The sequence below is a fragment of the Ascaphus truei genome, chromosome 7 (genome assembly GCF_040206685.1).
Source record: "Ascaphus truei isolate aAscTru1 chromosome 7, aAscTru1.hap1, whole genome shotgun sequence".
Taxonomy (NCBI): Eukaryota; Metazoa; Chordata; class Amphibia; order Anura; family Ascaphidae; genus Ascaphus; species Ascaphus truei.
This window is the reverse complement of record NC_134489.1, coordinates 37,129,038-37,156,898: the sequence shown is the minus strand read 5'-3', so window position 1 is coordinate 37,156,898 and position 27,861 is coordinate 37,129,038. Positions and strand designations below refer to the sequence as shown.

The following is a 27,861-nucleotide window of genomic DNA, read 5'->3' as shown; positions in this document are numbered from 1 at the left end:
CTCTCCACTCCACTGCGCTGCCCTTCCTCCCTGTAGCTACCCTTGGCTGCCCTGGGGACAGAACCCTCTGCTGTACCCCCCTAGCCCTGGCTACTGCTCCTGGCTGCCTACCTACCCACAGCCCCACCTCTGGGAACCCTGGGGAATCTGTCAGGGGGGTCACTCCTGGCCAGTCAGAACAAGGGACCTCCTGCCTACCTAGCCCATCCCTAGCTTCTGCCAGCTGCCTGACACCCCACTGACCTCCTATCTCCCCCTGCTCCACAGTGTCTCCCTGCCTAGCCTCCCCTAGGCCCAGCACCTCAGCCCCTGCTGATGACTCCTGCTGCTTACCTCCCTGCAGCCCACCTGCACTCCTCTCCCCCCTGGGCAATCCTAAACCAGTCACTGGAACTACCTGAGTGCACCTACCTCCCTGACCTTGTCTCCCCCTTACCAGGGATGAGCCCAGAGGCATCTCTCCAGATGCAACCGCCTTAGCTCTTGGCTGGCAGGTATCCCTGGGGTGACACAAGCTTGCCACTGCCCATGATACCCCCAGCCCATAGCCAGGCTGCAACAGGGGGTTGCTGATCTGAGAGACCCCTGAGGCTCCGCCAGGGTAATGGGGAACTCTAGCTGCCATACCTGCTGCTTTCCCTCCCCGGCTACCACTGGCCTTTCTTCTCCCACTGAGATCTGATGCTGGCTACCTACCTGCAGCCTTCCCTCACTCCGCTTCTCCCTAGCTAATCCTAACCTGAATCCTAGGGACACCTGAGTGAGGCCATCTCCCTGCCACTGCCTCCCCATTACCGGAGAGGAGCTCAGGGTTGCTGGTGCAGATGCACCCACCTTAGCTCCTGGCTGGCAGGGAATCTGGGGGTGGTCTAACTTTGCCACAACCCCTGATACCTCCAGCCCATAGCAAGGCTGCAACAGTGGGGCTCTTAACTGAGAGTCCCCGTGCTGCTCCGCCAGGGTAATGGGGAAATCTGGATGGCTCACTTGCTGCCTTCCCTCTCCGGTTCCCACTGGCCCACCCAACCCTCTCCCAGGCAATCCTACCCTAGAGCTGGGTGCTAACGGGGCTAGCCCCTCTCCCTGAAGCTGTGCCCCCATTACCGGAGAGGAGCTCAGGGTTGCTGGTGCAGATGCACCCACCTTAGCTCCTGGCCGGTATGTAACCCTGGGGTGGTCTAACTTTGCCACAACCCCCGATACCTCCAGCCCATAGCAAGGCTGCAACAGTGGGGCTCTTAACTGAGAGTCCCCTTGCTGCTCCGCCAGGGTAATGGGGAAGCCTAGCTGCCCTACAAGCTGCCCTTCCTTCCCCTCCCCTGGTACCCCTATCTCCTGCCACCCCCCGGTCACCCCTATAGTGAAACAACAGGGTACAGTCATAGGAAAAAATAAGTCAGGGTCAGCCTGCGACTTGGTCTGGCTTACCTCGCTGGTCCCCGCAGAGACCGCCGCCTTCGTTGGTCCCGATTGCAGGGGGACTGGAGTGGCCGCCGCCAGCATCATCTGGGCCGGAAAGCAACAGGCCGCTGCCGCAACAGCGCCCGGGTTTGGTACAGGTACAACGGTGCAGGACAAAGGTCCCAGGTCTTTGTGGAGTAACACGGCTCCATCCCAACCAGGTAGAATAACCCCCTCCCGCAATCCCTGTCCCTCCCCCCAAATAAAATTGCCGCCGGCAGGATGCCGGAGTGGCGACTTCTTCTCCGCCGCCGCCGCCGGGATCAGATGGATGGCTGCCGCTCTCCGCCGCTGTTGCCGATGCAGCCCGGCCAGGTTCTCCAGGACTCATCCCGTGAAGGGTTGTCGCCCTGGCTGGGCGGGAGCCATCAGAGTATGCCGCTAACTGGGTCATCTTTTCCGCAGCTCGTGAGCACTGGCCCTGAGGGGCTTCTTCACCCGACCGCGCACGGTCCGGGCACCGGGCATTATTGTGGCCCGTTTGTTGGCAGTGCCGCAGCGCCTGCTGGAGCTTCTCCGCCACCGGTGGACTACCCCCAGCAAGGGGTAACGGAGTACAGAGCGGAGTTGCTCAAGCGCCGGGTTCTGGGAGGGGATAAGCGGGTTGGTGTGGTACCGACGCCAGGAACTGGGTCCACTTCGCCGGGAACCACGTCTTGCCCAACGCACACACCAGTGCTAGCTCTTTCAGGGAAAATGGACGGGCTGCCGCATCGGCTGTTACCTCTCCTGGTGCAAGACTTCCGTGGTCTCCGAGACCACCCGCTCCCTCCACAAGTCTCTGCCGTCCCGGAGCTGGGTCCATTCCCTGCTCTCCGGGCGGTTGGATGGTTACAGCGGTTGCAGCTGTGGATCTTTGCTCAGCCTGCCAGGTTTCATGCTCACCGATCGCTGCCTCAATCTCAGCCTTGCCGGCTGCTGGTCCCCGCGCCGACTTGATGCACTCCTCTGGTCTCGGTGCCCGGCTCCAGTCAGACGGATGGCCGGCACTTTGGTTCTGGAGGCAATGCTTCTCACAAGTAGGGGAACAGTGAGGAGATGCCATATCTTGTGTTATATGTTGTACACTGTGTGTTCAATATCTTTAGTCCCAGGAACTCGCAATTACTCTCGAGCTCCCACTATATCTGTCAGGATCGCCTAGACCTCCTGCCTAGCCATAGCTTCCTTGTCCACTGGTTGTGCTGCTGCCTTCTGTTGGCTCTGGGTTCCTCTGTCTGTCTGTCTTCTTGTTGCTCCTGTCTCTGTCCTTTATCGCTTGCTTCCTGTCTGTTGGTTTTGCCTTTGCTTGAAGTCAGACTCCTTCAGTATTGCATATGCCTCTGATCCTGATCTGTTTTCTGTACCTGTATTATAGAAGTCTGTTCACAGTAAAAGCCCTTGCTGGTAATCTGGCTTGTCCCTGTTTGTTCCTGTTCTCAGTCCCTGCCCCCAGACCTGTCCTTGCTCCCCTGTCCTGTTCCAGTCTCCTCATTGCCGACCTCTGCTTGGTACCCGACTTCGCTACCTGCCGCCTCCCTCGGACCCCTGCTTGTTTCCTGACTTTGCTACCTGCCGCCTGCCTCGGACCTCTGCTTGTTTCCTGACTTCGCTACCTTCCGCCTGCCTCGGACCTCTGCTTGTTTCCTGACTTCGCTACCTGCCGCCTGCCTCGGACCCCTGCTTGTGACCCCTACTACGCTCGTGCTGTTCACCGAGATCCTACCCGCCACAGGAGTCTCCCGTGACAGAAAGCAAAGGCCACTTCTGGAATCCCGCTGGAACAGATTCTCTGCCTTCCTGCTTCAGCAGACCCCATCCGCTTGGAGGAAGATAAGTACTTTTTTTTTTGTTTTTTGAAATCCCAGTTGGGATCCTGAAGGTTTTGTTGCTGCAAAGGTTTCTGCAGGGTTTTTTGTGCCACTTTCTCCCTGAGAAGAATTCCCTTTTACAAAAAAAAACCCTCCCTGCAGTACCTGTTTTTGCCATTTTCAGACTTTCATTACCTGGACAAGAATTGTCTCTGCATTGTGGGTGGGCCACTGCAGATTTTCAGACTCACATTTCTATTTAAGACGGTTACCTTGATTTACTGCTTTCCCTGGTTGGACTACTGCTGTTCACAGGGTCCCCATTTCAAAAGACAAAAGTGCTCCCATTATTTTGTTGCTGCATGCTTTGATTTTCTTGCATCTATAGTTTTTCATATGATTGGTTCTAAGGTTTCAGGTTTACCTGCAAGTTCCCCTAAAGTTTGTTTCTCTGCAACATATGATATCCCTACGCCTGATATCAAAGGTTTCAGATTTGACTGCAGGGTTCTCTGTCTGATATTCCTATGTCCGATGTCAAAAGTTTCAGATCTAACTACAAGTTTTCTCTGTATTAGTTTCCTGCTGTCTATGATATTTCTATGCCTGATATCTAAAGTTTCAGATTCAACTGCAGGTTTTCTTTGTCTTTATGATATCCCTACGCCTGATGCCTAAAGATTCAGATGTAACTGCAGGTTCTCTCTGTCTGTATGATATCCATACACCTGATTTCTAAAGTTTCAGATATAACTACAGGTTTCTCTGTCTATGTTTTTTCCTTGCATTTATAATCTCTATGACTGATGTTAAAGTCTCAAAGGGTCAGCTCTCCTATCTTGTGTCTCTCTGTGTCTAATATTCCTGTTGTTCATTCTTATGCTTCTGCTTTAAAGACACATTTCCTCTTTACTGGTTTCTTGGGAAGTGTGGTTTCCCCATGTCTGAAATTATGGCTCCCACTCAAACAGTCTTGAGCAGTAAATGTGAACACAGTACCACTGATTCTTCAGAACTTCTCAAAGCAAGGAAGAAGAAGAAAAAGAAGGGAGGCATTACTGTGGAAGTTGCAGAAGGAATTAAGAATGAAAATTTAACCTCAGAGTCTGCATTTGATGAAAGAGATATGCTGCAGCTTAAGGCAACTCACAGACGTATCCCAAGAATAGTGGAAGAAAAGAAAGATGCCCTTACTCAGACGCTTCAAGCTGCACAGAAAGTGATTGATTGTCTTTATGGACATTTAGATAAGGAGCAAGAAGCTAATTCTGCACTACAAAACTGTCTATCCTCAGCAATTGCTAAGTGTGTTCTCTAGGAGAAAGAAAAAGAGCAGTTGGAGAGTGACCTGGATGGCATTTCAGCTGAGCTGGAGAAGGCATATACTGAGGCTGCTGAGAATCGGCGCCTCGCTTCTAAAAGTAACGAATTCCTGGAAATCTCTATGAAGGAAATTGACAGGCTTAATACAGAGCTTAAAGTCTCCCAAGAGGAGGTTTGCTACTTCAAAAAAGAGATGGAAGTCGTTCGGGAGGAGAGATGCTACTTGAAAACAGAGATACGTTCTATGAGAGACGCCTCCGAAGAGTTAAATAGTAGGTTTGAAATTATAAACCAAATGAGTAAGAACTTCTCTGTCCAAGCCAGTGAAGGAGATAAAAGACTCCATGAATCAGAAGAGGAGAAGAGACTATTGATAGAAAAAAAGTCAAGGATGCAATTAGCGCTGGAAAAAGCAGAGGGTGACTGGGAAAAAGAAAAATATCAGTTGGAGAATGACAGGTTGATCTTGTCAAGTAAGCTGGAGAAGGCCTACGCTGATTCTGCCCAGTACCAGACTTTCATGGCTCAAGTTGACGCAGCACTGGAAGCATCTCAAAAAGAGGTTCACAGGCTTACTACAGAGCTGGAAGCCTCTAAGGAGAAGAGTTGCCACTTCAACACAGAACTATGTTCATTGAGAGAAATCTTCGAAGGGTTAAATATCAGTTTTGAAATTGTAACCCAAGAGTGCAAGAATCTCTATGTCCAAGTCAGTGAAGGAGATAAGAAACTCCATAAATTAGGAGAGGAGAAGAAACAGTTGGCCCAGGAAAAGTTAGATGTGCAGACAGCACTGCAGAATGCAGAGAGTGCTGCAAGAAGAACGTGTCTCCCTGGAGCGGCGCACACAAGCAGAAAATATGCTGCAGAGTCAGCTGCGAGAACTGCGTACACATCTGCAGGACACCAAGGAGAAATGGGTGAATGCTGAAGAAAAGCAGCGAGTTCTGCAGGAAGAAAGTTTCCAGACTGCCTACAAAATAAAGATGCTGCAAGATTATTTGAGTACCCAGTGTGTCCCCAAAGAACAGCATGAGGAGCTGAAGGCCACACTGAGCATAACCAAAGCCTCGCTGGAGGAAGAGCTGAAAACTCGAATAGCTGGTTTTTCATTGGGTGATGCCACGAAACGGCAGTCGCAAGAGGAGACCATGGAGAGCGAACTCTATGTTCCCACTTACCCATGTGAAAAGTCTGCACCCATCCTTGATGCCCACATTCCTGATGTCCATGCCTCTGCAATGGAGTTGAACGTATCCATTGGGAAGTTCCAGATTCCAAAACTAAAAGAGATATATTGGTCACAAAAAGAGACCACGGAAAGTGAATATGTCCCCTCTGCCGCATGTGAAGAGCCTGATGTATCTGTTCCCGATGCCCCTGCTATGACGTTAGACGGATCCCTGGTGAAGTTCCTTGCTATGCCTAATATTCATGATGCTGATGCCAACGCTCTTCCGATGAGGATAAATGCACCTCTCACAGATTTCCTATCAGCACTTGACGTACACATTAAGTTGGCCTTCCATCAAGATTTCCCTGAAGAGACTGGAGGGTTGTCCAGAGTTGTTGCTGATCCCTATGTTCCTGCAAAACATGGAGTGTTGTCCGAAGGCCATCGTGAGTCGGCCTTCCATCAGGGACACCTTGCTAAACCTGGAGGGTTGTCAGGAGGATCTACTGGCTCCTCTGCTCCTGCTGTGAAGACAAGCTCACATTCTTCCGTTTATCTACGAATATCTGACGCGTCCTGTGCTGAGCCTGTGACCTACTCTGCAAAGTCAAGCGTACTGCTCACAGATTCTCTGGCGTTTGGGTTGATGCATCCTGACATTCAACTGTTCCGAGAGAGAATTGAATTCCTCTGTCGGCTTTCTGATGGACGTTTTCAGTCTGTACCTGTGGAGTACTCTCTGCCCGCTGACAAACCACCAGAGGTGGGTCACCTTGAGTCCACTTTTCATCAAGGCCTCCAGGAAGAGCCTGGAGGATCGTCCGGAGAACGCTCTTGAGAGGGGGGAGTAATGTCAGGATCGCCTAGACCTCCTGCCTAGCCATAGCTTCCTTGTCCACTGGGTGTGCTGCTGCCTTCTGTTGGCTCTGGGTTCCTCTGTCTGTCTGTCTTCTTGTTGCTCCTGTCTCTGTCCTTTATAGCTTGCTTCCTGACTGTTGGTTTTGCCTTTGCTTGAAGTCAGACTCCTTCAGTATTACATATGCCTCTGATCCTGATCTGTTTTCTGTACCTGTATTATAGAAGTCTGTTCACAGTAAAAGCCCTTGCTGGTAATCTGGCTTGTCCCTGTTTGTTCCTGTTCTCAGTCCCTGCCCCCAGACCTGTCCTTGCTCCCCTGTCCTGTTCCAGTCTCCTCGTTACCGACCTCTGCTTGTTACCTGACTTCGCTACCTGCCGCCTGCCTCGGACCTCTGCTTGTTTCCTGACTTCGCTACCTGCCGCCTGCCTCGGACCTCTGCTTGTTTCCTGACTTCGCTACCTGCCGCCTGCCTCGGACCCCTGCTTGTGACCCCTACTACGCTCGTGCTGTTCCGGTCACCGAGATCCTACCCGCCATAGGAGTCTCCCGTGACAATATCACAGAAACCCGCAGAACACTGTAATATAGGTCCAGTTCAATCCCACCGCTGCCTCCAGTTTTATTAATGCCTGTGACGGTAGCTTTGTAAAAGGCTATTAATAATACACACCAAATATCACTGGGTTGAACTGAACGACGCTTAGATATGATAAAATGTAATTTATTCCTTGAAAAAGGTGAACACACGAGATTATACAAATAACAGACAAAATATGACACTTACTTAAGATGGAAATGATGGAATAGTCAGAAATCGTGACTAGCAGTTCATACAGCAATCTTGAAAATCACCAAGACACGAAAGACATGAAGGACAATAGCCATAGGCTGAGCCTGGTTCTTATACAATTATTTTTCATTGAACACAACAAAAACCCAGCCCATCTCATAAATCAGTGGTGAGGTTGACAGTTTTCCTCAGAGTAAAACTCCTCCCACCCAAGGACGTTTAAAAACTGCTTTTCCTATCTAAATAACTTCATAACTTCGGTTCAGTAGTACTTGCTGGCACGCGAGTCATATTAATACATTCCGGCACGCATGACGCTCCCAATAAGACTAAATATTACCGTGTAATATTAAAATTAAGAGAGATATTAATATCTGTCTCTTAGTACCGGCTAGACATCATGTGTCTGTAATCCTTATGTGCGGATCAGTCCCACGAATACACATATGTAGCTTTTAGCACGTTCAGCCGAGGACATCTCATAATATTCTTATATTTAATAAGGTCACTCATTCTGATATCTCCTTGGGTAACCGCACCCCTGGCCCCCATAAAGAAATCCTTTGAAGCTGGGCTGTATGTAGTGAACATTTGTCACCGGTGCTATATTTCACACCCAATGCCCCAGCCTGGGTCCTAGCTGTCTCTACCAGCCAGATGTGTTAATATACACCAAACCCCCTCTGTACTTTTCACACCCAACTTCAATCAAGCCTGTTGAAGCCCAGATATTCCTGAAAAGACCCCACACAATTGTATTTTCCTAAACTGTAGCTCATTAACCCCTTAAGCCTCCCACATCAATCCCAGTGTATGTGTTGGTGCAACACTGGAACAGAAACAATAAATTTTTACAGGGGAATATACATTAGGATGCTGAAGCAAGGTAAAAACACATTACTGGACCCCAGTCCAGTTAACCCCTTGCTTCCCAGGTGAGAGTAGAGGGTGGCCAAATGGGGTGTAACCCCTTTAATCCCGGGCCAAATCCCCTCTCTCTTGAAACAAGAGTTGAAGCATTTCTTGGTACTTCTTCCCATTTGGACATTACACAGACTGTCTTTGGACATTTAAGGCGCCGGTTCGTATTGTTTTCTTTGTGTTCCACCCTGACTGTGCTTTGGGTCAGTGTTGCTTGGCAGCCTTGCCTTATCTGTATAAGGTTCTCTAAGTGTTTTTTCAATTTGTTTGCACTGTTTATTCAATTGTTTAGTTAGCTTCTAGCGCTATTTGCACCACCCTTTTTTCTTACACCTCTCTCACCGCTCCATGCTGTCTCATCCCCTCCTTAGCCCCACCCCCAGGATCATGATACCTCCTCCTGATTGGCTGCATTACCCAGCAGCAGCCAATCAGGATGGAGGAAGCTGCCCAGCCCACTAGCAGCAGTCCTGCTCTCTCCCTGCCCGGGGAAATTTAGCGGCCCCCCAAGTCGGTCAGGTCACTATGTCCAGAGAGGTAATACCAGTATACACATAAGAGAACAAAAAATACTGGGGTGGAGGCCCCAATCAACCAGGGCTCCAGAGCTTTTAATCCACTGTTTGAAAAATAATAAAAGTCTTTCTGCTTAAGAAACCAGGTCACGTGGTGTTATAAATGCGTGCTTGAGGCTGTGTGTTTTAACCCCTAGATGGCAGACGGTCTAGCAGGAGCATGGAGAGTTGTAAGGGGGAGTCCTGGAACCCCTCCAGACCTCTGTCACCCTGAGCTATTAAGACCCTGAATGCCTGGGGCAGCTCTCATGGGGCAGCAATGTAATGTACTCACGTATGTCCACGGAATAAACTGGCTCTGTGTGCTCCTTTGCTGATGTGGAAAGTAGAACAGGCACATATACCGACGAGGAGAGGCAGATCAGCGGGCACCACGATGCAGGAAGAAAGTTTCTGAGGCTGGACTGTGCTGTATGGAAAATCCTTTATTGACAAATGGTTAAAAAGAGGAGGGGAGGCATACCCCTGCACCTCTAACGCGTTTCACCCAGCAATTCGGCTTTTTCAAAGAGTCTATATATATATATACAGTGTTCGACAAACCTATACATTTGCTCGCCCCGGGCGAGTGGATTTAACCCCCGGGCGAGTAAATATTGGCCCAAGCAGCACATGTTTGGTACTAGGTGGCGAGTAGATTTTTTTGTGTGGCGAGTAGATTTTTTGGTGATTTGTCAACCACTGTATATATATATACACTATATATACTATATGTGTGTGTATATATATATATACCACACTTAGTAAAGTTATGGTGGGTAAAAAAAAGTGACAAAAACCCTCCACAGTAAAGCATATAGCAAATGGAAATATTACTGTATGCTTATTTGCATGTCTTAGACAGGTCTGCAATAATGCCTTTCTCCATTATCCCCCAGCACACAGCGCTTCCACTGCAGCAAGGGATTCTGGGAAATATGTATATCAGTATATGTATATGTAGCCAGGTCCCTCTGGCTCCCCGGTCCTCCGGTTCCCCTCCCTTACCCTCATCCCGGTGGGGGCAGCTGCGGGGGCGAGTGCGTCGCCGGGGGCTCCCGATGGCATCAATAACAGGGCGCCGCCATGCTTGGTGTATTCGCGCATGCGCGAGCAGACCAGTCACTGCGGCCATGTTAGGGTTGGCGCGAGGTCGCGCTTCAACTGGAGGTCGCGCATGCGCAGACGCGTCAGCAGTGGCCATTACAGGTAGAGCCAATGAGGGGCAGGAGAGCAACGGCGGCCATTATAAAGTTGCGCATGCGCAGTTGCGATCGCGCACGCGGCCCCGATGTTAAAGAGGTCCACAAGGGACTACATTACCCAGAAGCCTCTGGGGACTTCCCTATCACCCCTATCACATGCCATCAGACAGCCAATAGGGGTTACAGATTCTCCAGCTCACAGGATATGGATGACTCACACCATGCTATAAGCAGGAGCTGGGACACCGACAGGGGAGGGTGTATATGTGCAGGGAGCAAGTGGCCCCTGAACAAGGCCAGAGACCCCCCTAAGCCCAGCTAGGCCCCTACTCATACCAGATTGTGGCTGCTGTAGAGAAGGCCCCTTCAGTTAGGGACCCTACCCCTTTAGTAGTGTGTTAAGTTCAGGGACACAGCTGCAGTGCTGCGCGCCCCTGACAACTGTGGTCTGGGACTAGACCTACTTCACTAAAGATAAGAGACTATCTGTATGGTGAGATCACTCAGAGGGAGACCATCCTATTTGGAGGACGCCATCGCTGCGACTTCGGCGCTGGACGCAGACGGATCCTCTTGCTGTTATTCTGCTATACCCGGGTGCAGGAGCCCCGGGCAGGTATACACCAAGTGCACCAACAATACACCTCATCTAGTGGGCAGCGCTGTCTCACACTTGGGTGGGGTTGTGGGACTCTTGGGACACTTGGGTATGGGTTTATGGCCCTAGGAGGTCAGTGTTATAGAGTGACACTATTGTGATGTTGTTGATGTAATTGTATTGTACTTATCTTCATATAGTAAACTGTTTAACCATAGACTGGTGTATGTGGTTGCTATATGTGGGTCCTGTGTCAGGGGTTATTCTATACTCTAGGATCCTGCACAGGTGGAGGCGCTGTTATATTGTGAGTATCGTTCCAGGATACCCCCCAGGTTCCCATCAGCGGAGGCTCAGGCCTCCTGTGAGCCTGACAGGTATTGCACCACACCTGGTAATACATGTAGATTTCCCCACAGGGTCCCTATATGCGATTGGAGGGGGGGAAACTGTGTTACATATATATATTTATATATAGGCACACACCCCTGATGAAGATCCCTCTGTGTGGATTACTACGGAATACAAGTTTATTTAATTACACTACTGAGTGCTGTCGTCTTTGTGCCATCATCCCTGCTGGTAACATAGACCTTTACATACACAAAAGGGGCGCAGGAAGAGAAAAAAACAAAGACAATATTAATAATAAAATAGTACTTTATATGTAAAAAATAAAAAACATATAATATTCAAATATTAAAAGAATCAGGATCTAATAGATCCAAATGTATGAGTACACACAAAGAGAATAAAGCTCTATAATGAGAAACCCCCACACTGAAAGTGTCCTTAGATGTTAAAAGGCAAAAAAAAGGAACCCGGCTACACTCTATTGAGGGCGCCCTCAGGCCCCCATCCTCTATCTCTCTGCCTGCTGGTGCTGCCCCAGCAGTCCTTTACCCCTCCCGCTCACCACTTCCCCCTCCACCCCCCTGACACCGTTGACCCAGGTCCAGACAATAGGCCACCCTCTTCCTCTAGAGATGTACTTTCCTACCCCTCAGGCACAGTAATCAGTCACGGTCCCCTGGTTGGGAAAGGGGTGATCCGCAAAGACCCCTTCGGAGATAACAAAAATGGCTAGCCAGGCCCCAATCAAAGTTATCTCCCTTAACGTTAAAGGACTACAGAGTCACAGGAAGAGAAAGCTAGCTCTCCAGGAAATGAAAAGATCCCAAGGAGATATTATCTTTCTCCAGGAGACACACTTCACAGACCACGAGCCGCCTAAAATATTTAATAACACATTCCCGCTGGGCTATTATGAATCGTTCAGCAGCAAGAAACGAGGGGTATCCATCTTAATCCGCCAGGGAACTCCATTCAACTTTGTCAAAAAAAGTTTCAGACCCAGGGGGTAGATTTCTTGTGGTATATGGCTCACTGGCAGGCACGGCGATCGCCCTGGTCAACCTCTATGCTCCAAACGAGAACCAAGCAGAGTTCTTGAAAACAGTCCTAAACTCAATCGACCCTACCTACCTATCCTCACTGATAGTGGGGGGCGATCTAAACATGGCCTTAAACCCACTGGAGGATAAGACACTACCTCTTAACCGCCCACATACGATACTATCCCTAAAGATGGGTTCAGCATTTAGATCAATTATCAAAGAATTTTCTCTAGTGGACGTTTGGAGATCCCAACATCAGGGCCAAAGGGACTATACCTTTTACTCCGCACCCCACCAGACCTATTCTCGCATTGATTACCTCTTTACAACCAAGAATGTATTGGATGCCTCCCAAAAAACAGATATAGGCCCGATCACATGGTCGGATCATGCCCCTATCTCTTTAACTCTCTCAGTTCCGTTCACAAAGTCGAGCGCATTTAACTGGAAACTAAACGATTCATTATTGAATCACCCGGAAATAGAGAGGGAAATCAGGACAGCCCTATCAGAGTACTTCAGGAACAACTCAGGTTCAGTCCCATCCTCGGCGGTACTATGGGAAGCCCATAAGGCAACCATCAGAGGTACTTTTATCTCCATAGCATCCCATAGGAAAAAAACCAGGGCAACATTACTCAAAGACTTGACAGAGAAAATAATCAAACTAGAACAGCAACACAAATCCAACCCCTCGGGGAAAATATACAAAACCTTAACAACCGCCAGAAACGAGTTGAAAAAGATCCAACTTGAGGATGTCGAAAAAGCCCTTCGATGGACTAACCAGAGATACTATGATAAGGGCAACAAAGCTGACAGACTATTGGCCAGTAAATTAAGAGGGGTACAAAAGAGGTCCCAAATAACTGCGATCAAGAATAGGTCAGGTCACATATTATATAATGACAGACACATTGCGGAGGAATTTACCAAATTTTATACCAAATTATACAACCTCAAAACCCAAGAGGAAAATAATAGAGCATCAAGGCTTACGGCAGTCTCGAACTATTTAGATAGCTGCAACCTCCCATCCTTGACGGAGAAGGAGAACGAGACACTTAATGGGAAAATTACAAAAGAGGAATTGGCAGATGCGGTAAAAGCTCTAAAACTATCCAAAGCCCCCGGCCCTGATGGATTCACAAACGCCTACTATAAGAGGTTTCTCCCGTCCCTATCTCCTTACTTACTGGACTTGTTCAACTCCTTTATGGAAGGTGACCCCATACCAGCATCAATGTCAATGGCTAACCTAGCAATAATCCACAAAGAGGGGAGAGACCCAATGCAATGGGGGAGCTACCGCCCCATATCGCTGTTGAACAACGACCTAAAACTATATAGCAAAATACTAGCAAACAGATTAAACCCCATCCTACCCAGACTTATCCATAACGATCAAGTGGGATTTGTCTCGGGCCGTCAGGCTTCGGACAACACCCGCAAAATTATAAATATAATAGACCACATTAACCTTACAAACACCAAGGCAGTTCTGGTGAGCTTAGACGCAGAGAAGGCGTTTAACAGAATCAATTGGCTATTCTTAGACAAAACCTTACAAAAATTTGGCTTCAAGGACTCATTCCTAGAGGGGGTCCGAGCACTGTACCAAAATCCATCGGCGGCAATCAAACTCCCGGGAGGCACAGCGCAGAGATTTCCAATAACGAATGGTACGAGGCAGGGCTGTCCTTTGTCCCCTCTCCTCTTCGCCCTGACGATCGAACCCCTGGCGGCCAAAATACGCGACAGCATAAACATTAAGGGCGTACCAATTGGAGATACAAATGACAAAATCTCGCTTTTTGCCGACGATATAATACTGTCCCTAATCCACCCTCAAACATCACTTCCCAACCTACATAAAGAATTGGTGGAGTTCGGCAAAATTTCGGACTACACAATTAATAATGACAAATCAGAAGCCCTACACTTAAATGTACCAGAATCGGAAGTTAATTTACTGAAACTGAACTTTAATTATAGATGGAGTTCCTCATACATTAAATACCTGGGAGTGAATGTATCAGGCAACTACCAATCACTGTACAAATATAATTACCCGGCCCTATTCGGGAAAATCAAAAAAGATCTGGACAAATGGGAAGATTACCAGATCTCATTGTCAGGATGTGCTCACCACAAACGAGACGGGACCGCGGTGCTGAGGTGGGATAGGATATAACGCCACCCACAGCCACGAGGGCACGTCTTGATTGAAGAGTGGTCTGGGATTCCGGGATCGGGGTAGGAGAGGTACGGATGGTAGAGGGTGCGGAAGCCAAGTCCAGGGTTAGAGAGAGAGACGTTGTCGTTTACCGTAAGCCAGAATCGGAATGCCAGAGATAAGGAGAGTCGTGATGCCGTATGCCGAGTTCGGGATGCCAGAGGTGCAGGAAGACATAGCAGAAGCCGGTCTGGTACACGAGGGAATCTGTGAAACAGAACTAGGGAGGCAGAGAGTGATGAGAACAACTGGTTCTATGCTCAGCCGACGAGTTAATGAATCTGGAGGGTATATGTAGGTATGAGGAACCAATAGCCGAGTAGCAAGGTGGGGGTGTGTGAATGGGCCAGGCTGAGACAGGGATAGGTCTAGATGAGTTCCTGGAGGAGGAGCTATAAATCCTAGAAGTATTGGTGAATTGTATTGTGGCATTGAAAAAGGGTACTGTCTCTTTAAAGGGTTGGTGCGCCCCTGTGTGGCCGCGCCTCCCTGTGGCAGCGTCTGTAGCTGCGTGCGCGGACCCACGCCCTGAAACGAGGGCAGAAGAGGAGAGTAGACGTGCGCGCGCACGCATAGGAGGACCGGAGCTCGGCGCCATGGGGAAGGAGTCCCTGCGAGGCGCGGGAGGCCCAGACAGAGCCGCGGGTGAGTAAGGAGCACGCCGTGCACGGCGTGACTCCTGCTTCCTTACACTCATGGATCGGAAGGATGATCTCGGTAAAAATGAATATACTCCCCAGATTGCTATACTATTTCCAGACACTCCCGATCCATGTTCCCAGCCCTGAACTTAAGAACATCCAGAATAAAATGTTTAACTTCATCTGGAAGGGCAAAAGGCCCAGGGTGGCCAGATCGGTCCTCCTGACGTCAAGAGGAAGAGGGGGCCTGGGCGTCCCAGATATCACAAAGTACTATTTAGCGGCCCAGTTGAGGCAAGCCGTAGTGTGGAACGCAGACCCGGGTCTCTATTGCTGGCGAGATATTGAATCCCACTCCGTAAAAACGCCTTCTCTGCAGGCCCTCCTTTGGTGCATAGACAAGGGGGATAAACCACCCCGTAGGTTCGACCTTGGTGCCACCAGACACACCTGGGAAGTTTGGCGGAAATGCAGATCAAAGTTTAAACTAATTGCTCCAGGCTCGCTGCTTACTCCGATCCACAACAATCCCCATTTCCCCCCAGGATGTGAACCAAAACAGTTCGACTACTTCCGTCTGAAGGGGGTTAGGGTGGTTGCCGACCTACTGAGCGATGGAAGGCTGCTGAACTTCCAAGAATTACGAATGGGACGCTGCTTCAGGAACTTCCATCTGTACCACAACAAAAGAGAATATCTACAAAATCATGTTCCACTGGTATCTTACCCCAGTTAGATTGAAGCAAATCTACCCCCTGGCCTCAGATCTATGTTGGAGAGGCTGTGGACAGAGAGGAGACATGGCCCACATTTGGGGGTCATGCCCAAAAATTCAAAAATTTTGGCTTTCTATCCAAACTTTAATCCAAGAGGTAACTAGCCTCACATTAGCCCTAGATCCACTGACCTTCCTCCTGGGCAGGCCAATAGAGGAAATTGACCGCCCGGTAGGAAAATTAATCTCCTCCATCCTTACCGCGGCTAGGTGTGCTGTGGCATTCTCCTGGAAAAAGATCTCTCCCCCCTCCATTCAGGCGGTTAAGAGAAGAATAGACGACGTAATGCTTATGGAACGTCTGACGGCGTTTCTCAAACGCAAGACTACAAGTCATTACAAAATCTGGGAGCCCTGGGAGACTCAATGACACCCGAGAGAATCCGATAGGAGAAACTCAGGCCACAACCTGAAGGACGCCAGGGTCAGCGGCACAGGGGAGGCCCCCCCATCCCCACCTTCTATCCCCCCCCCCTCTCTTTTTCAGACCTCTCGCTCCCCTGGTCACCCGGTGACCCAGAGGTCGCGCCACTCTTGGCGGTACACACCCCCCCCCCCCCCCCTCCAACATGGAAAATTTGAAAATCTAAGTGTATTAGGATACTGTGATGTGAAATTTGCCTGTAAACTTGCCTGTTTCCTAATAAAAATGTTTAAAAAAAAAGGCAAAAAAAGGGTCCAGCTGCACAGATGGAATATAGCTACCAGCCTTAACTTTCAATAGGCGTCCTCGTGGTGTACTCTGTGGGCAACTTCCGGGTCTCCGTCATCACGTGTATCCCGTCGCTGTCCTGCCCTCACCACAACGCGTTTCGTGTCGCCTTGACACTTCATCAACCCCCTGAGGACACCGATTGAAAGTTAAGGCTGGTAGCTATATTCCATCTGTGCAGCTGGACCCTTTTCTTGCCTTTTAACATCTAAGGACACTTTCAGTGTGGGGGTTTCCCATTATAGAGCTTTATGCTCTTTGTGTGTACTCATACCTTTGGATCTATTAGATCCTGATTCTTTTAATATTTGAATATTATATGTTTTTTATTTTTTACATATAAAGTACTATTTTATTATTAATATTGTCTTTGTTTTTTTTTCTTCTTGCGCCCCTTTTGTATATTTATGTCTTTGAAAGTGCCCCGCTGATCACGGGAGATTGGGAGCAGCAAAGATGAAACTGCAGACTAAGGGGCCTATGCAGAGAGCAGCGCTAATAGCAATCTCGCCATTTTCCGGCGAAAATCGAGCTGAAAGCAGCAGAAAAAGGCAAGTTTTAAAAAAAGCGCAATTTTTTTTTTTCCTTGAAATTCGCCGCGCGGCTGGAGAGATCCTAATCTCTCCAGTGTTTTTTTCTGCCGTATGCAGAGAGCCGCGAACGCCATCTAGTGGCTGTTCGCGCCAAAAAAATGGCGCGATTTTCAAAATTTTTCCTCTCCACCAAGCAGCTGGCGCTCCGCGGCCGGTGGAGGGGAAAAAAAAAATCGATTTTTTCCCCCACTAGTTTCAACAGCGCTCATAGCGCTGGTTGAAACTCTCCATATGCAGAAAGGATTGTAAATGCAGTTTTATGCCCTTTCTGCATATGGAGAAAAAAACTCTCCAATAAAGGTAAATTTTATTTCCCTCTCCAATTATAATTAGCGCTGCTCTCTGCATGAGGCCCTTAGAAGGGAGTGGATTTAAACTTTAAAGGGACAGCGCACACTAACTTTTTTGGCTATATATGGTCACGTAGACCTGTATTACTTTATGGCCATAGCACCAGACCCATCGAATTCATACACCTGTTTGCTGGTAATGGTTATACTGGCTCTGCAAAATGAAGCTTGGGATAGGTTTCACCACACATTAGTTAAGTTATGGTGGGTGAAAAAAGTGACAAAAACCCTCCACCAAAAAGCATATAGCAAATGGAAATATTACTGTGTGCTCATGGTCTGCAACCCTGCCTTTCACCATTATCACCCAGCACACAGTGCTTCCACTGCAGAAAAGGATTGTGGGAAATGACATGCAAATGAGCACAGTGCCACCTTTTGCTTCAAAACAATATGACATGGTCCCCTGTAAGCTTATGCTTGCTGCATTGCACAGCTTGGGTTAAGATGCATAGCCAGTAACCCTACCCAATGGGTTATAATGCTGGGTGATAATGGTGGAAGGCAGGGCTGCAGAACCGTCTAAGGCTGCGGTCCCAGTAATGTCTGTGACATGCACGCCCGGCGGGGGGGGGGGGGGCGGAGCGTGCACAGCGCTAACCGCGATCTGCGGTTCGACAGGGAGAGGGGAGCTTGCAACGGGAGGGGGCGTGGTCGGGGATTTGCAGGGGCGTGGCCATTACGTAACGCGGCTGGTTCGCCCTCATTGGGTGAACCGCCGGTGGGGGCGTGGCCACGCCCCCGTCGCAAGGTTTGACCTCAATTTGCTTGAGTTGGGAAAAACCTTGCAGCACGGCGCGGCTGCACCTTCTGCGTGACGGTGCGTACTGGGCCCAGTCCCATTGAGGGGCAGTGCTTACACGCACAGTGCACGCCGCGTCGTGCGCACAGGCTGTTACTGGGACCGCAGCCTAAGACAGGAGGGCGCAAACTTTTTTCCCTGCACCCCCCTGCTGGATGTCCTCCTCTCCGCGCACCCCCCTCCCTCCTCCTTACCTTGAATCCCGGCGTCTGGACGGCATGACGTCACGTCGCCATAGCAACGTGACATCACATGACCCCGCGGCGTCAAATGACGCAGCGTTGCCATGGCGCCGCGTCTCCAGATGCCTGCTGAATCAAGGTAAGTAGGTTTACAGAGGCCTTGGCCGCTTCCCCGGCACTTAATTTAAGTGCCTTCGGGAAGCGCGCTGGGCTTCTGTAAACCCCGCACCCCCCGCCTCTCGCGCCCACCACTTTGCGCACCCCTGGTCTAAGACATGCAAATAAGCATACAGTAGTATTTCCATTTGATATATGCTTTACTGTGGAGGGTTTTTTTTGTCACTTTTTGTACCCACCATAATTTAACTCTGTGTATGTATGTATATAATTATTATATTATTCAAAGTTATTTATAATAAATTAATATTGAAGGTTCTCACATGAAAGCTGGGCTGTTACCGCCTCCTCCCTCTGCCCAGCCGCTTTTCCCGCCTCCTCCCTCTGCCCAGCAGCTTTTCCCGCCTCCTCCCTCTGCCCAGCCGCTGTTCCCGCCTCCTCCCTCTGCCCAGCCGCTGTTCCCGTCTCCTTCCTCCCCCCCCCGTGTTCCAGGTCAGATTTCCGAACACATTGCAGCCATGCATCATACCCAACGTTCACTGAGGCCACATGTAAAGGCGGGGCCAGGTGCCTTACTCAGCAGCCAATCAGATCGCTTTGCTCGCCCCCCTGCCCGCGCCGGCCAATCCGGTGGCTGAGCTGCCGTCCCTCTGCTGGCGTGCGAAGCCTGGCCTCGGCCAATAGCAGGGAAGGCACGAGCGCACAGGGGGAGGCACGTGTCCGGCTGCACGTGTCGGTGTGCAAGTGCTCAGTGAATGGGGAGGGAGAGACATACAGAGATAGAGACATACATAGACGCACACAGAAGCTGGTAGAGACATACAGAGACAGAAGCTGGTAGAGACATACAGAGACAGAAGCTGGGAGAGACACACGAAGGCATACTGAAACAGTCATTCCTACAGAGGCAGATTGAGACACAGAGAAGGGCTAAACAGCAGAACCAAGAACCAACCCCAAATATTGAGGGGGCAGAGACACCTACACAGAGAGAGAGAGAGCGAGAGACTGCAGTCACACACTCAGAGATATCCAGAAACCCCCAGGAGTGCCCAAGAGCGACAGACTGGAGGTGAGTGTGCAATAGACCCCTTATTACCTGTTACTATCAGTTTATCTTCTTATTCTTTGTACATTACTATTGATTATTTCTGCTGTGCATATGTACAGTATGCAAGTCTTGCATAATTATTTATATATGTATGTCTTTCCTAGTTATACAATGTATCTATATAGATCATGCAAATTTCTGCATAATATGTCATGTAGGTCTAAAACATTAAACATGAGAAAATCCTGAAGGTTTTAAAAACAGGGAGCCCAGATAGCAAACGCCCCCACACAGCAGGAGTTCAAATGCACCATGGCAGGGCTTGCGGATGTCTAATCTCTTGATAAGAAGTGTGTGGGGGAGTCAGGGGACCTTTAATATCTCTCCAGTTTGCGAGGTGCAGGAGCATCATTTGCACGGTGCCCTGTGTTCTGCAAACCAGACGCCCATTGTGGGAACAAGTGGAGAGACAACGTGTTGGAAAGGGAGGAGTGTCCTGCCAGGGCTAACGTCATCAATCCCCTGACTTCCAAAACCTGGTGCCTCTCGTGGGACATGTGATGTACAGCTATATGCTGCTACCACAGGGAGAAAAAATAAGCGTAAAAAATAATGTAAACTATTAAGTTGTGGTTTTAAAAATAACTTTTGCGTTCTGCACGTATTAAATGCAAATATACGTTCATTTGGATTTTGTATAAGATCATCTTTATCAGGCTGGTAGTTTGTCACTACTGGAGGGGATCAAAATATATTGTTTTATTTTCATATAAATATCGAATATGCCGCTGTACAATGCATTGGACATGGTAAATGCAGGCAAAAATAATTGGTGTAGTGCACGTCATTTTTTAAATTTTTAGTCCAGAGAAACGAAGACCTTGATGTTTAAGATCGTGCATATTGTGTGTGTCACATAGTGATTATATCCCCGTGCTGCAGTACCACATAGTGAAAGAGAATGACAGTGTAAGCTCTCAAGCTGTCAGCAGCCTATTGTCCTGGCATTGATTTTGACATGAGCATGTAAGGGGGATTTCATCACACTGAGCAGTTATTACCTGGAAATAGTTACGCAGGAACACGCATATTACCGAGGGTAAAGGCAAGTGATGTAGAAGTGTGATATAACGTTGATAAAAATGAGCAGAACAATTATACTACGTGTTTGTGTATGTGTTAGATTTGTGTGTGTGTGTGTATATATATATATATATATATATACACACACACACACACACACTCTGTGCATATACAAAAATCTTGTGCGTACAAACACATTTTCCCGGTAGATTCCCCTTTCCCTATAGTTATCCTCATGCCTGATGCTGTTATCGCTACATTCCCCAGCATGTAACATTGTCCCTGTATTTGTACATGAATATATATATATATATATATATATATAATTATTATTTTTTATTTATTTTTCTCACTCTTTAGCACTATTAACAGGGAAGTGTCCCTCCTCTAGCACTGTTTTTCAGCATGCAGCTGTGGGTAGATTCTGGGTAGTGGGGGTGGGTGTGTGTTTGGTAATGTAATAGTGACATGGTTTTCACATGTCCTGGCCAACCTTGTTGCAAAATCTTGTCAGGTGTTGTGTGCCTGCTGCCAGCCTGTACGCCTTGTTGATTGGAGTATAAACCCCATCTTGTAAAAGATATCCACCCACCCTTGTAGATCCTATCACAGCTGCAGCTTCTGCTACTTCACATCTGCTCCGCCAGGGGGAATATTTTCAGCCTTCGCCCACTATAGTAATTTGATTTCTCTGTTGCATATTGCCGGTGTTTTTTTTGCATGGCTAGATTATTTGTTCAGAGTTTGCTGTGTTGTAAGGATACACCGCGTCCTCGAGTAGTGAGTGCCATTCTGGGGAACACAACGCAAAAGTATTCTATGGTAAGGGGATCGGAAAATATGTCAAGCTCTTATTTCTGGGACCTCCTTTCTCACCGAAAGAAATCTGCAAAAACTGAAAATAAATGAATTATTAAAATACCCTAGAATTATTATGTTTATAGTGTGAAAGGCTGCAAAGTGAATAATATATTTTTTCTCTTTGCAGCTGGTTGACGCTCTCATGGAAGATACTGAGTCCTCCGATTACCTGTCCTCCTGCGACTCCCTTTATTCCGTGGCCACCACCAGCGACCGGGAGAATGCCAATTACGTGGATTTTGACGTCTTCCTTTCGGATGGTTTAGAGGAAGCGGGCAAGCCAGAGGAGGAGGACTATGGGAACGCTGGCATGCTCCCCAATTCACGGCTGAGAAACACTGACCACCCTGCCCTAATACGCTTAGAGAATGAGTACCAAGCACGCAGATCCTTCTGGTATCAGCGTTCAGGCCACTGCTGGAGGTATCCTAAAGAGACAGAGGGGAGAGTCCCCTATTCCAGCCACCCCAGCCTCACTGACAGGGACTCTTCTTTGGGTGACCAGAAGAGAGATGGAGAACTTAAGAACTTTGTCAGCACGGAAGAGGCGAGGAGTTGCAATGCCCCCCAAGGGCTCAAGAGGCAGAGGAAACAGGAGGCAGACGCACATACTAATTGGTGGAGAGACAGTCAGGAGAAGAGCCCACCCAAAACCGAAGGGGACAGGATATTTGCGCAGAAGGTTAGTTCTGAATTGAGTTGCATGTGTTTACTGGGGACGTTTATTATTTTCAGCGTTCAAACGGGCACTCCCCACATTTTTGGCACCGATAGGCCATTAAAATGAAAGAAAGAAAAAACAAGTTATTCAGCATTCTTTCTTGTTCCATAATCTATTCTTTAGACCGGGGGGAAAGGGGGCAACTACTGATGGGGGCAACTCCCAGTCCTCAAGGACCCCCCAATAATTTTCAAAGATTATTAAAATGTTACATGGTTATGTTATACATTCTAATTAGCACAGAAAGGTGTTGGTTTATTTACAAAAAATATATAAGCATGGCATGGAAGAAGATGAAATATTATTGTATTCGAATAATTGTATTATGGAGGAGCATGTTTTACTGCCGTCTTGGTACCTTATTATCTAATACTTTGCTCGATGTCCCTTGCATTTGGGATTTTATTTTATACTGACGTTATGTTAATCCACAACGGAAACATAACAACCCACCATGTCTTCAAATTGCCACGTGTCTCCTGGGCATCCTCTAAAGATTCCCATCCAGGTCGGGACTCCATAGAGATGTTTTTACTCCATAGAGATGTTTTAAGTAGAGCTACCTGCCGACATTTCTTGGGGCCATTGTATTAAAGTCTTGATATTTAACTTTTGTTCAGTCTCTAAAAGCAGCAAATGTGAAATCTCATGTTTTTTTTAAAATATTTTTATTATTATTTATTATTTTAAATAAATCAGTTCTGTAGTATTAGATAATGCTTACTGCATTTTTAGCATTATTATTCAACTCTGAATGCCATTATTTGTTTGTTCCAAAAAAATGCCTGCTACCACAACACGGACACAGCAAGATAAAATAACTGTTGCATCAATTTTTTTCTTTAGCATGATGTTTTTTTTTCTTCCAGTGCAGAGAACTTCAAGGCTTCGTAAAACCTCTGACAGATTTGCTGAATGGGCTGAGGAGAGGTCGCTATGATAGAGGTAATTATTCGTCCGTCCAGCCTTATTATTTCTGCCTGCAGGGGCTCATAAAAATATTATTTTAACTCCGTGGTTCTCAACACACTCGTATTGTAATCTCAACCAGAATGGATTCTGGGAGTAACACAGGAGTTCTTAACTCCAATCCTCAAGGGCCACCAACAGGTCAGGCTTTCATGATATCCCTGCTTCAGCACAGGTGGCTCACGACTGAGCCACCAGTGCTGAAGGAGGGATAATCTTAACTTGACCTGTTAGTGGCCCTTGAGGACTGGAGTTTCCCACACCAGCAGTAGAAGGTTTAATTGTCTGCAAGTTCAGCTGAAAATCAAATAAGATGTAAGGTTTAATCTCTTCCATTAGTGAGCAGTGAGCGGCTTAGTCCGTAGGGAAAAAATAAGCAGTCCGAATTGGACCCAAATGGTCTTGTATCGGTGTCTTTGTGCTCAGAATGTGAAGTCTTGCAGCAATCCTGTAGGCCAGGTGCATCTTGCTAATTTCCTCTTGCGTTTGCTCTGGTGTTGCAGGGTTAAGCAGTTTCCAGCAGAGCGTAGCTATGGATCGGATTCAAAGGATTGTCGGAGTTCTGCAGAAACCAGAAATGGGGTAAGTAAAAGTGTGTGTGTGTGTGTGTGTGTGTGTGTGTGTGTGTGTGTGTGTGTGTGTGTGTGTGTGTGTGTGTATTGTTTATTGTGTGTGCTTAGTTTTGTTCAAATCCTTTGTTCTGTATTACTCATTGAACATGTCTATTCACATGAGTATCAATTAACAACATGTTGATGGTTTACTACAGTACTCCATTTGTGACCAATGCTAGTTTATTATATTTGTTCCATTGACATGTCGGCTTATACTTCCCACTGTAGTTTTTTCAAAGAAAAAGTATGAATATATGTTAGAATTATTTGACCATGCTACATTCGTTTTCTCTTCTCATTGCTCCATGTAATTTACAAGCTTCGTATCATGCCAGCAGGGCAATATGATTTATTGATGTAATATCATTGTTCAAAAGGACACGTTGTTTTACTGCATTCTTTTAACTACTTCTTGGCATGTAAAGCAAACAAAAACAACATGACATCTTGTTGCATTGAGTTAAGAGAAAAATATCTTAACCCTTTGAATGCTGGAGGGCCCACTCACACAGTGTTTTGTTTGATGCCTGTGCTGTCCCGATCCCTTGTAGCATTTTGAGGGCGACGGTCATTTTTACAACTAACCAGCGAGTCTTTGAACCTGATAGAACCATGTGAAGCTGAAGGGTTTTAGCGGAAACAATGAGTGCTCATGCATAGAATGTAGCATGAACAATGTAACTGCAATAGATAAAGAATCAGGATTAGATGGGGAGGTGGAGCTAGGATTCGTGCTGATGCAGATCCAGCATCGGTTTGAAGCGTTGTCATGTTGCTTTGCTCTGTCTCACGGGCATTCTCTCTCTCTGTTTTTTAGTGAGCGTTACCTGGGCACTCTACTCCAGGTTGAGATGATGCTGAAGGTTTGGTTTCCTGGGGTCACTTCAAACAACTCCTCCTCTTCATCTTTATCTTCCGATTACGACATGGAAGAGCCCCAGCATAAGATGGCAAAGGTAAGGGGATTGTTCATTGGAAATGTGCGACTCTGGGGCCTGAATAATCTGGTGGCTAAATTTCATGGGGCTTGCCCAAGAGACTACAAGGTGTAGGTTAAAGGGGAAAGTTGCACTTCCCGGATGGGAGACCTATTTAGAAATTGAATGAACCTCCCGTTTTCATTCTGATGATTTAGAATCTTTTTTAGCAGGTTTGTAAGATGAAGCAGAAGTACCAGCTGCTGAAAATAATGTTTAATTGGGGCTGTGCTGAGACTTTGCGTGAAGCACTCCTATCAATATTGTATGTAACACCAAAGCCAAACATTTGTGCAAATGTTTGTAGTATAAGAATACAAACAGTTTAAAATGCAGGTAAAGGATTCAGGGCAAGTGTATGAGCACCAGATATGAACAGAGAGAGAAGCGAAACCCTGCCCCACAGAGACTGTGCTTACATTGTTTCACTTCTGCCTTTTCGTCCGTTGCAGCATCCTAATGCCAGCTTTGTCGAAGTGAGGAGTCCGTACCCTTCTGCGGGCAGCCATACCGCAGGGAAGCCGAGGGAGCCCCAGGCCGTGGCACAGCCAGACTCTGATTGCAAAGAAAGGGTGCACGTCTTGGCCGAATGGCCAGCCATGAATCTGACACTGATGCACCCATCACCCATCTGCAACCCACCACTCAGCCAGGGCAATCTGCACCATCTCAATGGGGCTTTTGGGCAGGGCGTCTTCGCACCTAACTCCAGCAGTTGCGGCATCATCCTCCTCCTGCACAATAATGTGGTCTCTTCCTCTCCCTTGCCCCGTCCTACCTCGGCCACCCTGGAGGAGACGTTGGCTTTCGTCTCTCGCCACCCCAGAGAAGAAACATCACGGGCAGAGAGGCCTGTGCGCAGCCAGAGTGCTCCAGCTAACGTGCCCGTATGTAGCGGCTCCAGGCCACTGAAAACGGGAGGCCACCACTCTCAATCCCTTCCTCACCTGCCAGTCTGTTCTCCAAAACCTGCAGGGGAGAACACCTAGCCCGCATCTCACAATCGATGGTAACATTATCTGTTCGGTTTGAACCATGCCACTCCGTCTCGGAACGAGGGGAGGACCCTTTCGAGACGTAGGGGGTTGGGGGGGGGTTGGAAGGGAGGGGAGAAAGAGTTGAAAGCATTGTGTTTTTCTAACTGTTTTGTTCCTGGCCTGTTTCAGTGAGGCTCAGAGCTGTTTTCCCATGGTTATGCTAAAAGAAAGAGGGCTGTCCCGTCGCAAAGCGGCATCAGAGGTGGTCTCTTGTTCGCGTAGCTTTTACTGCGTGGGAACAAATAACGACATTACTTTGGATCTCTCTCCTGCACCCATCTTGACATTTCCCAGCCATCCTTTGACTTACATCACCGATATACATCCTTCCCACTGATTGCTCTGTCGCCTGATTTTCTCTCATCGTCTTGGTTTGTAGCCAGATTAAATCCCCACGCGGCCAAATCCAGACTGCGATAAGAAACCAGTGTAAGATCAAACCTGGCGTAATCTTGGGAACAGAGCAAGCAGCCAAATCCCCAATGCAAGGAGGGTTTTATAACACAAAGACAGTGCTGTTAGGCACGGAATGCTATGCATTTGTTTATAATTAAAACACATGATGCTCTGTGTAAAAGTACAGCGCTTTTCAAATAATCATGTATACAGCCGTGTGCAATACATAACTGAACAATACCAGCACAATGACTCACTTACCTGAGCAGTCGAATGCAGGCTGGAAGGCCCAGAAAGATGGTGACATACCGGACTTCTCTTTTAGGAAGTGGGAGGTCCCCTTTACAGCTTTCCAGTGAGTTGTAGGCCCACTAGATCAGGGTTGCTCAACTTCAGTCCTCAAGACCCCCCCACCCCCTGCTTCAGCGCTGGTGGCTCAATCAGAGTTTCAGTCTGATCGAGCCACGTGTGCTGAACCTGGGATATCCTGAAGACCTGGGTGGGCGGGCGGGGGGTTAATTTGGTTAAGCCCCCCGGCACTAGATCTTGATAAAAAATCCCCAATGTGCAGCTTGTGTTCAGGGTTTGGGAAGCATTGTACTGCACATTGAGGGGAACGCTTTAGCTTCATCAACGACACTACAATAGGGGGAATCATTTATTTATTTATTTTAAAGCCAAGTGCAGGGGTTGGCGAGTACCTGGAAAAAAATAAGGGAATGCACAAGGTAATCTTAAATTTTAACAATGTATCCCTTCAGTGAAATAATGGCTGACCCCTCCTCCCACGGCAGGGTAATCATTATTAGCTCTGCATAATTTACATTATGTCGCCTTTCCAGCTTTAGAGACATATTGAGTATAGCAATTTTAACATGGCTTGGGACAGGGTTTCATTAACCCCTTCTCTGCTGCAACAATGAGAAATGCATTGCAGATCCTTCTGGGGAATGAGTTCTTTTTTTATGTGTATATATACAGAATGATAATGTTTGGGATCTGTGTATCCCCCATAATGAATGTTTTTGGTTTTATATTGAAATAAAAGGAATATGCATCTACCGACGTTGATTGTCTCCTGTAGGTCTTTATTTGTATAGCACCATCCATGTACATAGCGCTTCACAGCAGTAATACACGTGGTAATCATATCGATAACAGATAATATAAATAACAGGTCATGGGAATCAGTGCTTCAGACATAATAATATAACACATAACCTAGGAGATCTCAACATCCCCCAACAGGTCAGGTTTTAAGGATATTCCTGCTTCAGCACAGGTGGCTCAGTTGAAGAACCCCTGGAACCAAATTGCATGTTTCACTTCTCTGAGGCTGCCAGCACTTCAGTGTTGAATTGCTACAAATGTTTCTTTCCCCTAGCATCCAGCCTGTTTCTTTCCCCTAGCTTTCAGCCTGTTTCTTTCCCCTAGCTTTCAGCCTGTTTCTTTCCCCTAGCTCTCAGCCTGTTTCTTTGGGGGAAAACCCTGTACCTTTTTTTTAGTCAGTTGTATTGTGCCTGCCAGCCCTGCTAGTTGGCATAATCTCGATGTATTTCCTGTTAGCCCGGGCTAACATGCTTCCTTTCAGTTCTAGCAGCCAGAGTGGATAGTCACAGCTTGTCTACCACCATGGTAAAGTATTGCAATTTTACCTCTCCCTTACTTTTGC

General features: G+C 47.7%; 2 protein-coding genes across 7 annotated transcripts in view; one reads left to right on the top strand and one right to left on the bottom strand.

Moving 5' to 3' along the window:
* Window positions 1-18,889, bottom strand: part of CA14 (carbonic anhydrase 14) — a 93,571-nt gene extending 74,682 nt beyond the window's left edge. For 3 of the 5 annotated variants that reach the window (XM_075607718.1, XM_075607722.1, XM_075607720.1), the window contains exons 1-2: window positions 18,804-18,881; window positions 9,168-9,302 (exon numbers count right to left, since the gene is read on the bottom strand). The gene's annotated coding sequence lies outside the window, so the exon portion shown is untranslated. Of the gene's footprint in view, window positions 1-9,167; window positions 9,303-18,803 lie in introns of all 5 variants that reach the window. The other 2 variants (XM_075607724.1, XM_075607719.1) reach the window with 2 other exon arrangements.
* A 296-nt stretch (window positions 18,890-19,185) lies between these two features.
* On the top strand, window positions 19,186-27,258 carry CIART (circadian associated repressor of transcription). 2 transcript variants are annotated; one of them, XM_075607717.1, is made up of 6 exons: window positions 19,186-19,552; window positions 21,603-22,157; window positions 23,066-23,141; window positions 23,669-23,747; window positions 24,597-24,735; window positions 25,209-27,258. In XM_075607717.1, the coding sequence occupies exons 2-6, from the start codon at window positions 21,618-21,620 to the stop codon at window positions 25,743-25,745; spliced, it is 1,371 nt and encodes a 456-aa protein (XP_075463832.1). In that variant the 5' UTR covers window positions 19,186-19,552; window positions 21,603-21,617; the 3' UTR covers window positions 25,746-27,258. The 2 variants fall into 2 exon arrangements, with proteins under 2 accessions (XP_075463832.1, XP_075463831.1); XM_075607716.1 differs by lacking the exon at window positions 19,186-19,552 and adding an exon at window positions 21,278-21,436.
* Window positions 27,259-27,861: the final 603 nt, after the last annotated feature.